Genomic DNA, 13,835 nt, shown 5'->3' with positions numbered 1-13,835 from the left:
TGCCAAATGACATCTTTAAAAGGAATTTCTTTAAACATTAATGGATTGAATAATCCGTAAAAGGGCAAGCCTAATAAGATACATTAATCTACACAAGGCCAATCTAGTCTTCCTGCAAGAAACCCATCTCTTGAAAAAGATATTGATAAACTAGCCACTAATAAGTATACAGTATTGGTTAGTTCAGAGCACACTCAGAAAAAGAGGAGTATTTTATGGAATAAAGTATGCCCATTCCTAAAACCATTAAGTCTTATCAGGATGACAAAGGAATGTTTTGTATGGTTACAATACAAATTAATGGGAAGACTTACACTTTAATTAATGTATATTGGATACCTGGAATTGGTATTAATACAGTGAAACATCATATTGATAAGATCATATCATTCTCTGTAGGGGATATTATTTTAGCTGGTGATTTTAATTGTATACTACATGAAAGTGATACTACCACTATAAAGAAAAGAAGAATTACATCTAATGCAAAACATTTAAATGATTTTGCTAATTCTTATCATTTGAATGATATTAATAATCAGATAGAGTCAAAATCATTACCATACACCTTTTTTTCTAACAGATACAAAACTTATTCAAAAATAGATAGGGTCTTTATTTCTAACCAGATGGTAACAGATTTAATTAATTCCAAAATCATTTCATGTCCTATATCTGATCATAACTCAATTGTTTTCGAATTCATGATAAAAAATACTCATAATGTTCAGATCAAAAGGATGCCAGCATACTTAACTCAGCTAAAAGACTATAAAGAATATATACTTTCAGAAGTACAACATTTTCTAGACATAAATAATACTCCTGAAGTCTCCATTGTCTATGTTTGGGATGCCTTAAAATCATATCTATATGGGCAAAGTATCAGATGGTATATTAACAAAAGGAAATCTTGGGATAAGGAATTGTTAGATATTCAAAGTAAACTAGACTCTTATAAACATAATAATAAAGAAAATATTATGGACAAGAAAGTTATTGAAGAAATAAACAAACTGAGAAATACAAAGAAATTTTAACTCATAAAGTTAAAATAACTTTAGAGAAATACAAGTTTTGTCTTATTCAATAAGCCCCAAATACTTACATAGACTTAAAAATAAAACAAAAGATTGAATAAACAAAACCATATCAAAGAAATCTTTTCTCTAAAAAAAGAAGAATGTTTCTAGTATACCAGAAATACTGGATGAATTTAGAAATCACTTTCACAAGATTAACCATAACAACATTAACATGGAACCTAAAGATAAAATAAAGGAGTTTATAACCACAAACATGAATAAAAGCAATAAACAACAGATTAAACTATTGGACAAGAGTATTTCATATACAGAAGTTATTACACAAATAAATAAGCTTAAATCAAACAAAGCACCGGTAATGATGGTATTATACCAGAGATATATAAAATCCTTTCTAAAACTACATATTCATTAATACATAAGGTTTTATGTTAATAACCCCCATCTTGGCAATATACATTTATTTCACCAATTTTAAAACCTAATAAAGATCCAACTAGATGTTCTTCATATCGACCCATCTCATTACTTAATGTTGATTATAAAATGTTTATGAGTATTTTTGCTGATAGATTGAAGACAATTATCGGCATTATAGACATAGATCAGACGGGCTTCATTGTAAATAGAAATACTTTTGATAATATAAGAAGAACTTTAACATTAATTGATTTTGCAAATAGGAAAAAGAAAGATTTAACACTTATTAGTCTTGATATAGGTTCAGCATTTGATTCAGTAAGTTGGGACTATCTGTTTACCTTACTGAAATGCACAAATTCTGATGCATTTGTAAATTTAATTGAGCATTTATACAAAGGAACGCTGGCTTATATTAAGGTAGGAACATATGTTTCACAAAAATACCCATTCTTAAAGGCACAAAGCAAGGATGTCCACTTTCTCCACTATTATTCACTTTAGTAATGGAGCCTTGGGCTAATTTGATTAGAAACAGTACTGACATAGAGGGTTTTGAAATAGAAGAAAATACAACATCAAAAATTCAACTTTTGCAGATGATGTTCTAATTACATCAGCAGGATCTAATTCTTCTATGCAGTCTTTATTTGATAAAATGATGAATTTTAAAAGTATTTCTGGTTTAATATTCAATGAAGAAAAACTAAAATACTACCTATATATACACGAAAAATACTCATTAGTGATTTTACTAAATATGTACCCAACTCAGGTCAGATAACTTATTTAGGTATAATACTATCTAAAGATATTAAATCTATTATATATAATAACTATAATACCTGTTTTCTTAATATACAAAATCTTTTTAATACCTGGAATAATATGTTTTTTACTATGGAGGAGAGACTTACAATTATTAAAATGATAATATTCCCCAAGATTTTATACTTAATACAATCAATAATACTTTCACCTACAAAAATAACTATCAAGAAACTGAATACACTAATGTTAAATTTCTTATGGGCACCTAATAGACCTAGGATTGCATTAAAGAAACATACTAATAGCTGGTCTCAAGGGGTATTTCTTTTCCAGACTTTAATTTATATATTATCTCTTCTATTATAAAAGTTATTACTTTATTAATAGATCGGTCATATGAAAATGGAAAGATTATTGGGAGCTAATTAGTATGCACTTCATGAAAATCTCCTTAACACATAAAAATATGATTATAAATAACTCCATGTTGTGGAAAGGAATTTTGTACTTCACCTATTACACCTAAACATATGGTCTGTTACCCATTAAATATTATTATTAGTTATCGAACTTTATATTCATGCACCCTAAGTATAGGGAATGGAATTTTATTGTATTCCTATAATTTATACTCAGGGCATGCTTATGTCATCTACTTCTGAAGGAGCTCATTTAGCTATAGATAATAATCTAAAGTACTGGTATCAGCTGATATCTGATAATAAAGTTAAAATCTAGATTTCTTAAAACAAGAATTTGATCTAAGAGAAACTTGCTGGTTAGAGGTTCAGATCTTTAGACAACATCTCATTGATAGAATAGATCTAATGTCTATAACAGTTAAAGAATCTATTCCAAAACTGATTGATTACTTGATAATAAATTTACAGCATAAAGTTTCTGATAAAGGTAAACTTTCATATATACATAAAATTATCAGACAAGAAATTTTTTACAATGTAGATTCATACTGGAATTATTTCACCTCTATTAATGGGGACCCACCAACTCAACAAGATAAACAATATATATTGGAATCTGCTTATAGAACTACATCTTCCATTGTCTGGAGACTTTATACATGGAAATTTTACATAGATCTTTTATACACCTTTGATGATGAATAAAATTAATAATAAAGATAATCTATGTAAGAGATGTAATGTAGAAATTAATGCTGACTGGGCTCATATGTTTTATGACTGTATGAAGTTGAAAGAATACTGGAAGTCAATTAATGAATTTTGCAGGCTCTTTTTACAGATAATTTCATTATTTCTAAGTCTCTTATATTATTCAACACACCTGTACCTCAATGTGTTAAAAGATTAAGCTTCCCTTGTTATGGTCTATCCTAGCAGTGGCTAGGAAAATAATAACTAGAAATTGTATTTCAGATACACCTCCTTCGTTCAATGAATTTAAAAATGTTATGAATATAATGTGTCATATGGAAATAAGCACAATTAGAATGAGAACAACTAGAAAAACATCACATTTTATTGTATGGGATAATTTACAAAATTTGTTAAAAAAATTCTAATTTCAATAGCACAGTATTTTAGTTTAATTGATCTGATTGTAGTGGATGTCTTTGTAAATACTTTTGTTGTTTTGTTGAATATTATAATAATACCTATTTTTAATTATTTGTATAAAATTGTTATGATATTTCTCTTATATGTTAAAACAATAAACTTGTTTTGAAAAAAAAAAAAAAAAGAACTGATGTTGGTTACCTTTAGTAAGTGATTTAGAAACAGGAGTTCAACCAGAGCCCATATTGAATGCACACTTCATAGCTCAGATTGCTGAGTTAGTCTGTGAGATGGCTTTGGACAAAACACAAATACCGGTGGTTCATTAGTTTCAGTAACCTGCCAGTGCACTGAAACCAGGTAGAGGGCACATGCAACTCTGGAGTTTTGCTTATTATCTGGCAGGAACCTCAATTTAAAATGAAAATGAAAAGGAACAGTTTGGTGCTCTAAGCAAACTGCATGCACAAGTGCCATTGCCAACTAGAAATCTTGGCATATAATGCTGAGCTGCAGAAGATGTGGCTGAGCGTTGCATTTAGCTTTACAGGTCTTGCTTATTTTACAACACCGAAACACAACATGAAATGGTGTTCTCTAATCAGCATGTTTTTTTTTTTCATTTACCTGCTACTGTTTCTAAATCAAGACCAGCAGATATACCTCTGCTTAGTTATATCTACTCCTCAGGGCAATTTCAGAAACCATTAGTTTTGAAAAAAAATACTGTTTCTCTCTCTCTCTCTCTCTCTCTTGCTGTCTTTTTCTCTATCCCATCCCATCTCAGTGGTCCTTTACTAGGGCAGTGTACTGATCGCAATTGTCCATTTGTGCATACTGCCCAGGTGAAATAATTCACAAACAAGAAATAAAGTGGAACAGAGATGCAATAATCTGTACATATCAAAAACAGTACAGAAAGCAACAGTATATAACAAAAAAGAGACATAAACAATTGAAAGCTACAGCAATAATTGAAATAAATGTATGTTTTGCAATTTTGCGCTGTTATTTTTGAGGTTTACTCTGAACTGGAGATGGTGTGTGGTAACAAGAGTCAAGGAATGAATGGTGATGAGAGGTAGAGCAAGGAGGTGTTAGTAGTTAGAGAGTAAGAAGGGTTTAAAGGTCCCTTACATGCAACCTCCTGCTGTCTGGCAAGTAGAGTTTATTTTGCAGTGGAGGGATTTTTTATGTTCAGCTCTGAAGGTGGGGAAAAGGGATTGTACTTCCATCAGACAGGGCAGAGCAGATTCCCATATATTAGGAGCACGGATGGAGAAACAGTGGTAGGTGTAGTGTAGCCTGATTAGTAAAGGTTTTAGTGGGACATGTTTGGGAGAAGCATGTGAGGATGTAGTGTGTGTGTGTGTGTGTGTGTGTGTGTGTGTGTGTGTGTGTGTGTGTGTGTGTGTGTGTGTGTTTAGTCTAAAGTTTGACAGCTGGTGGTGTCAATGAGTTTAGCCGGAGAAGATTAGAGAACATGGCAGCAGGTCTGCTCTGTGCTGGAGTGAGAGCCATTTGTCTTTTTTGAAGGATGATGCAATGGTGCTCAAGAGAGGGTGAGTTAGTAATGAAGAGCTAGATTTTGTTTTTGATGGTCTATAGTGTGGAGGAGATTTTATTATAGACTGTGGCTATTATGAGTGATCCATATCTGCTTTTGGTTAGAAGTGTCCTGTTGCCTACAGCTGCCTTGGATGGGCTGCATAGCTATGTTGAGATTTTCATAATTCAGAAGAGATGTGAGTTATATTTTGCTATTAATTTCTTAGTATTGGTATGGAATGTTGTGACTGGTCTGGCCACAAATCTAAAGGTATTTAAAGGATTGGTTGTATCTATTGGTGTGCCACAAGGAGTATTGATATTAATGACATTGGTGATTTTTTTTTAATTTTCCGGTTGTGCCAAATAGCATGATTTTTTTTTTCTGCGATTAAGTTTGTCTGTTGTTAATGAGCTGCAAACTGAGAGAGTTAAGGGTTTTTTGCAGCTGTGTTTCAACTGTAGCTTGTTTGTGGCTGGACTTAGAGATCATCATGTCATCTGCATTGGGATGATTTGTAGAGTAGTAACATCATGAGGTAGTTTATCAATAAAAACAGAGAGGAAAAGAGGAGCTAGGATAGAACCTTGGGGTACTCTCACTGAAACTGGTGTGGGTTGAAAGAGGGAAGAGTTTAATTAAACTTTTGAAGAATTTGTTCAGTAAAAAGTTTTGGCACTAGATAATGGATGTGTAATTAATGCCAGTGTTCTTAAGAGAAAAGGGAGAGATGACTGTTGATTAAGTCAAAGACTTTTGGGACATTAATAAATATTGCTCATGTTAAGTTAACTTTGTCCATGTCATGGACAATGTCATCATTTGGGCACCAAAGAGCCATTGTTGTAATATGACCTGTCCAGAACCATGTTGTTTTTTTTGGCTAAGGAGATGGGATTATTGAATGCAGCTTGATAATCAGTAGATACTTCTAGGTCTGCATAATACATTTACAGGAAAGAAAGGGTAGACTTACATAACTATAATCTGTAGCTTATCCATTATGTTAGGAAAGAGGTAGGTATAGTGGAAAAGTTGTGTTTTTTTTTTTGCCTTCAAATACAGTGGTATTCATATTTCACAAATGAGACATAAATTTTATTGTACTGCAAACATGTAAAATGATATTGTATCATACTCAGCATGCTACATTGTATATATCAGTGCTTTGCCCGAAAATACAATGGTACAAGTTATGCCATGTAGAACGTCCTCATTCAGTGGACAAATGTAGTGCATCAACCACGTGGACTGTTGGAAAACACTTCATGTACTTCCAACAGGAAGCTAGTTTATTATAAGGTCCCGGCATGTACTCATATAATGTAGTAATTTAGTTTTATTGCAGTTTTTATGTTTTATGAACACATTTCATAACTGATCATGTAAAAACAGTCACACATTGAAACCATAGGTGTATTTACTTATTCTGAAACACTGTCTAGACTCTGCTGATTCATATCTTTCCCTTCTCATACATCATTAATTGTTACATGTCTTCATGAATTCTTACTCAACTTATCTTGAATTCTTATTCATTCCTGCACCATGGAAAGTCCCCAAAGAATTATTTTTATGGCCTCTTCTAAGTTTCTTTGAAGTATTTTTCATATCATTCCTAAACATTCTCTGCTATCAACCACTCATCCTTCTTCTGCCTCCCTCATCTACCACCCCCACGCAAGTGTCATCTGTAGTTGCTGTCTGAAATTTCGAGAGTCATCTCTATTAAAAATTATAATATGAGTCTTTGTTGAAGTGGAACTCACTGAAAGCAAGTAAACTAAGTCAGACTATTGGTTAAGCACCAGAATATAAAATCACATACATTTTTACATAGAATATGACACAGAAATGTCTACTTGATGTTTTAATTGCTCAGATCTCAATACAAGAAGGACATCCATTGTAAAATTACCCATCCTTTGTAAATTACCTCTGGTTTACATGATAACTAATCAATAACTAACATTGCCTGATTTAGGTTTAAACCACTCCTGAGGACATTCCACTCAGGTTTTCACCTTTGTGAGTGAATGTCACCAGCCATGGATAATTACAATTTTCCTGATGGTGACCATTAGTATAACATAATCCAGTTCTACAGGCTTCTTAATCATTGTTTTGGATTCTATAACCACACATTCTGTTTAGCAGTGGTATCATGCACTTCAATTTTACAGTATTCAGTCATCAATGTCTTGCTGAACTTTCCAGTTTTAGAAAGGACCACATGATAGACCAAGTGGTCTCTAAAATTACCTGTATAAAAATAGAAGCTGTTACTCAACAGCAATATCATAATGTTCATATTCGTAGTAAAAAGATACAGCTTTGTTACATTTATTAAAGACAGACAATACATTAAATTTAAGTTAGATGACTTAGAAAGCAATACTTTTTGCTCATGTTTACAAATTGATGGTGACCTTAATAAAACAAAAACTGTGTGAATTATAAGGAACTTATGCTTGATATAAAAGTTATAAAAATATGACAATATAAGTTACCAGTGAAGCTCCCCAGCCCCATTGCTCATTATTTCAGGGAGAAAATCAGGCTGAAATGTTTTGTCCTGAATGAGCTACCTAAAAAGATGCCATTTTCTGCAGGTTATGAAATGTAGGGAAATTTTATCTAGATAACCAGACTTTCATATGCTTGAACTATTACATTTACACATCTCTAGCTGTTCAAAAGGATCTATTAAAGATGGAGTCATTTGTGTATGTGGAATGAGCTTTACTCATATACATGTGTGTTTCAAGAGAAACTAGACTGGAATTTAGTTCAGTATTTCACAAACTAGTACATCCTTTGCAACTTACTAACACACAATTACAACTGAATACTCAGTTTCAGATTGCATTTTATTTTAGATTTCCTTCAAGAAAGCAGAGTGCCTTTTCCATGTATGCACTGGTTCTATAACATGCATTTGTTTTGTTAGGGATAGTATTAAAAAGATCTAATTAAAACAAGAAATCAAACCAGTTGCTTGTGAACTGTTTTATTGCATGTATTAATAAATAGGTGTAGTGATATGCAAATTATGCTATTTCTACCTGGAATCAAAGCTGCATATGCCCAGCAAATAGAAGGAAAGTAACAAAAACATAGCATGTGTGGACCTTTTAATTACAGTGCTTTAAAATAAATTGTCTGTTTCACTTCTTATCCAAATTGAAATTGAATAGAAACAGAAAATTAAAAAAAATGTTAATAACCCAAGCATCGTCATCATCTTCTTTCAGCTGTTCCTGTTAGGGGTCGCCACAGTAGATCACCTGTTTCCATTTCTTCCTGTCCGCTGCATCTTGCTCTGTCACAACAACCACCTGCATGTCCTCTCTCATCACATCCATAAACCTTATCTTAGGCCTTCCTCTTTTCCTGTTACCTGGTAGCTTCATCCTTAGCATCTTTCTACCAATATACTCAGCATCCCTCCTCAGCACATGTCCAAACCAACATAATTGTGCCTCTCTGGCTCTGTCTCCAAACCTTCCAACCTGGGCTGACCCTCTAATATACTTATTCCTAATCCTGTCCATGCTCGTCACACCCATTGCAAATCTTAACATCTTTAATTCTGCCACATCCAGCTCAAACTCCTGCCTTTTTGTCAATGCCACTGTCTCCAACCCATATAACAAGCATGCATTATTAAATTATTTCAGTATTGCATAAGATAATTCATAATAATATTGCTGTGAGACTATAACCACCCTTGATTTCTTTCTGTTGTTAAATAAAAGTTTACCTTTAACAAGTAGAAGTGAAGCAGTTAAGGAAACAGTTTATTTAGTATGAGATGGTTCAATGCTGTTTCTTAAAGAAGATGACCCAACATATCCATGCAAAAATGATTAGGAATACATACTAAAAATGTTTGTATAGGAAGCTTACAACAGGCTTTTCACATGGGAAACCAGTCTTGAATTGCTCTGGTTCATGTGATAAAAGAACAATGTTTGATAATATTAAACTTAACATTTCTCTCGTGGAACTCTACCAATATTCAGTAAAGTAAAAGTTATACCTCAGGTAGCTTCCTGTCATTCAATGTCCTTACAGAATTGTTATTTAATTTTAATTCAAGGGCTGTGTTTGGAAGCTTCCAGTGTCATTTTATGTATTATTTATTGATCATACCAGGAGAAATAATTAAATAATGTGAAATATGCAAATATAAAATATTTAATTAAAATGTTTAATTTATACAACTAGTTGGAAAAGTAGGTGTTTGTTTATAGTTATTAACATGTGCTATCAAAAATACAGCAGGTAGAGAGTAATATAATATAAACATGATGATTTTAATATTAAAACTAGCTTTCATGCTATATTCAACTTTTTGCATGAATATCTGCGATGTGGTATAATCACTGGTTTGAAATTCTCACCACTTAACACGGTATACTTATCTTTGCTCCAGATAGAAGTTTAATGTTGTTTAAAATTATAAGTAATGTCATTTCAAGTCTGTTTCATAATACTTTATTTTGAATGTATTATTTACTAATAACATCTTCTACAGTCAAAACTGCTTATTGTGATTTCATGGAAACAGATTTATTGCTTGATATTTTCAAATGTTTTTTTTTTCATCACATCTATATAGAGTTATTTTCATTTTATATGCCTATGATTGAAACATATTTTCTGTTATATGCACATACCAGAAAACTGTTAAGGAGACAACTGTTGTGGTGGCTGAAGGTATGCCTACAGAAAAATTACAAGTGCCTTCAACATACCTGGCAGACATCCGTCAGCTGCTCCTGTCTGTCTCTGATGTGGAACAGTTCCTCAACTCCCCCGTTCTACAGAGCAGGTTATATGAAGAGCTGTCAAAGCAAGAAAACTGTCTAAAGGTAAGAGACAAATTCAGATGTTTTCCATCCAAATAAATCATTTTCAGGGATACAAATCAACTGTAATGTAAATGCTTTGCATTCAGTTTGTTCAAAGCCTGCATAAACAGACAATTTAGGATACACATTGGTACTAAAAAGTTTTATAACTATGGACTATAGCATAGAATGTCACTCCAAGTAACATTGCATGTTTGCCTTAATTACATATTAAGCAATGGGACAATATGGCAAATAGTAATGAGACAACCCCCAATATTAATATTATTATTAAAAAACATTTAATGATTTATATAGAATCTATTTGCATATAAGTAAGAAATATCCTTGAAAAGAATGCCTAGCTAACCAGTTCTTTGATTCATAAATTGAACCTTTTCCTTTTGCGTAAAAAGCATTTTATGAATTTATGGTTTTGTATGTCCTGTAGTCTTATGCCTGGTAATATTCTTTGTTCATTACGATGAAGAAGACACTTGTAGACAACTTTGTAATGTCTTTCATAAAATTACTGTGAATACATTTTCATCATACCTAGGGGCAGCTTGTGCTATTGGGCTACAGGACTGCAGCCCCCCCAGCTGTGAAACAAAAAAGAAAATAAAAATAAAAAAGAAAGAAAACAAATGCAAGTCCTGGCACTTCGTGCATACACACGGCATTTCTCGATATCCAGACTGATTCATCAGCAGTCCAGATTAAAAAGACAGCATTCAACAGCAGAGATGCCAGAAGTCTATGCAATTGTAACTGCATACACTGAAAAGGGATTGGACTGCAATGTCTGCCGGCTGGGTAACAGCTCTCGTGGGAAGGGGAAGGACATGTGCTCTCTTGCGGGTTTTACTGTAGGAATGGATAAACTTGAATTTTACTTCAGGAAAGTAACTGGGCTTTACTATGACAGATTCTGCAGTAATGGAGCTGGGCTCAGGTAGGGTGTGTGTGGGTGTGTAAAATTCCCCAGTTAAATACACCTGGTGGCTAGAGAAAACTCATGAAATATATACCCAGTGGCTAGACTCAACCCCTTTACTTGGGAGCAGGTAGCAGGAGTTTGAATTCCCTACCTACCACCAGTTGTGGCATTTTTGCCTCATATTTTTGTTCTTGTGAAACTTTTGGATTTCTGGATTTTGAATTCACTAGATTATGACAAGCATTTGAATTTCAGACTTCATATTGTTCAAAAAGTACATGGTATCACAAAACCTTTTATTCTAGCAATTTTCCATTTATAAAATCAATATTTGAAATGTGTCCCTATTTTTGGGGTTGTATTCCCCCATTATTGGCTTTGTCCAGTTTTTCTGTGCTAAGAGGTTGAGAGCTATGGTGAGAACTGAATTCTCTACATGATAGCCATTTAAGTTTCAGTCTACCTCTTGGTCAAGAAACAGCTGATTTGGCATAGTGGTATGTTGCTCTGACTGTGTAGTACACAGGGTCCAGGGTTCAAGACTTGGCAGTGAAATGCATGGTGGTAAGACATCATTTTATTCTAGCAACTTTTCAAGATTATACAAGCAATGTTTAAAATGTGTCCCTAGTTTATGGGCTTTTTTCCAGATTTCTTGCACTTGAAAGTTGAGAGATACAGTTGAGTGTCGAGTGGATTTTACAAGGAGCTGAGAGTTTGAAGAGAAGTTTACGGCTGCTCATGCTGAGTATGCTTGTATTGTTAATAGCACAACAGGTAGTGTACTTGCTTTTGATGGAGAAGGTTGTGGGTTCTACTCCCACAGTATATAGAAGCATTGCTGATACTGTACTGTGTTGTACTTTTAAAGGGGTGGATGCTGCAGTCCTGAGAATATCCTCTTTGGTAGCGTTACCTAGTAATGATGACCATGTTATCAGTTTGCCATCCATTCTCTATTGCAATATTACTAAATTATCATGTTTTTAATGTAACATAGGCAATTTATTCCTCAATGGCAACAGGCACTTTACTTGTAGATGAAACAATTAAATATAAAGTTGTCTGCTAGCAGCGACTTCCCATTAGTTACAGATGTCTTTAATGTGGAATTATTTAGATGACTTACTTCTGCAGAGATTGAGCATATTTACTGATATTAGTGCAGTGTAGAAGTTTGACTAGACTTTTATGATAGAAATGTTCTGAACTGGGCAGTTTTGTCATTATTGGTGCATGTATTTTGTTTCATTGTTCACTGGAAAAATGTTCAAAACAATAAATTTAAAGCACCCCCTAACAGCTGTACTGCATTATACAAGGAATATAATTTAATACAATAAGAAGGTGTATCAAATAACACATGTATGTTTCCTGTGCAAGGGGCCTATAATTTGAAAACAGCCCAAAGTTAATCTTTATCTGCCACTGGCCAGATGTATTTTCTTTGAATCTGGGTTTCAATGCTGTTTCAATTAATGTGAGTTTCAAGGGCAGAAGTTTTAATGCTAAGTCTACTTTCATTGTGAGACTGCATTGCTTTCTTTAGCAGATGTCTATTAGTGTTTGTGCTGTAATATAAAACTTTTAAATGAAATCCAAATCATCACAGAAGAAAAGCAGTATGCACATTACAGTGTTTATAGTAAATGGGGTGAAATAACTAAGTAATGGGACATTGGAATAGCTGCAGGGGGGTGGCCCCATTCGACCATGATTTTGTGAGGGGGAAGGGTGGCAAACTCAGACAGCCCCAGCTGAGCTATAGATTTTAATTGTCCAGATGTTTGCAGAATGAATAGTGTTTTGCTTTTTATTTTTGGTTTGTTCCTCATAAAATTTGTGGTTTTCTGGCAAATCATTTAAGAATTAAGTCACTAAATAATGACATTCAATTTCAGACTTTATACTCTTGAGAAAAATGCATGCTAAAGCAAGACCTGTTGTTCTGTCTTCTGACTAAGTTTATACAAGATCAATTTTTAGTACTGTTTGTATGTTCCCTCAATATATTTGGCCTTGTCCAGATTGCCTGTGTTAAGAGGATGAGAGGTACTCACAAATAAATCACTTTATAGAATTAGGTATATCCAAACCTGTCAACTGCCCTTGATTTTAGCTCAAAATGTTGCCCTCCCCCTAATAATCCCTCCACAAAATGGCAAATTTGGAAGAAAACGTGGACGGTTTACAATTAATAACTAACTGTAATGATCAGAGTTACAGATTACTTTTAGTTTCAGAAATGCATGTAGATTCTCTTATTTTGTCAGCTGCTCAAGTTAACAGCACTAATATTAAAAAAGTGCCCCTTCTTTGACAGGTTCCCAGCTGTATTGTGTGGCTATTTTATATTTTTGCATCACATTTTTGGTCAGTTTTTCATAAAGTTGTGGTTTTTCTGGCAAATTAGTGACAAATCATTAAAGATTGAAGTAAGGAAATAATGACAGATGTTTGAGTTTCAGATTTCATACCCTTTAGAAAATTCATACTAATGCAAGAGCTACTATTCTATTATCTTTTTAAGTTTTTAAGAGAAATATTTAAAAATTGTCCTTATTTTTGGGCCTATGTCCCACTTCTGTTTATAGCTTTGTCCAGATTTCTTGCTCTGAGGCTGAGAGGTGTGAGAAATCTGTCAGGGCCATCACCATTAGCCAGAGGCATTTCAAATTGTGACATAATTGTTGCACTGCACTCCCCCATGTAGTG

The 13,835-nt window shown here is 33.4% G+C and overlaps 1 protein-coding gene across 9 annotated transcripts in view; it reads left to right on the top strand.

Moving 5' to 3' along the window:
• The window catches only part of DMD (dystrophin), a 9,298,038-nt gene that overhangs the window by 3,957,740 nt on the left and 5,326,463 nt on the right, over positions 1–13,835 (top strand). For all 9 annotated transcript variants that reach the window (XM_044072398.1, XM_044072396.1, XM_044072400.1 and 6 more), the window contains one exon: positions 10,010–10,201. In XM_044072398.1, the coding sequence (XP_043928333.1) occupies positions 10,010–10,201 (192 nt within the window). The remainder of the gene's footprint in view (positions 1–10,009; positions 10,202–13,835) is intronic.

Source organism: Protopterus annectens, chromosome 5.part0 (assembly GCF_019279795.1).
Source record: "Protopterus annectens isolate FY-2018-M chromosome 5.part0, PAN1.0, whole genome shotgun sequence".
Taxonomy (NCBI): Eukaryota; Metazoa; Chordata; order Ceratodontiformes; family Protopteridae; genus Protopterus; species Protopterus annectens.
The sequence above is the reverse complement of the archived record's forward strand: the minus strand, read 5'-3'. Positions and strand labels throughout refer to the sequence as shown.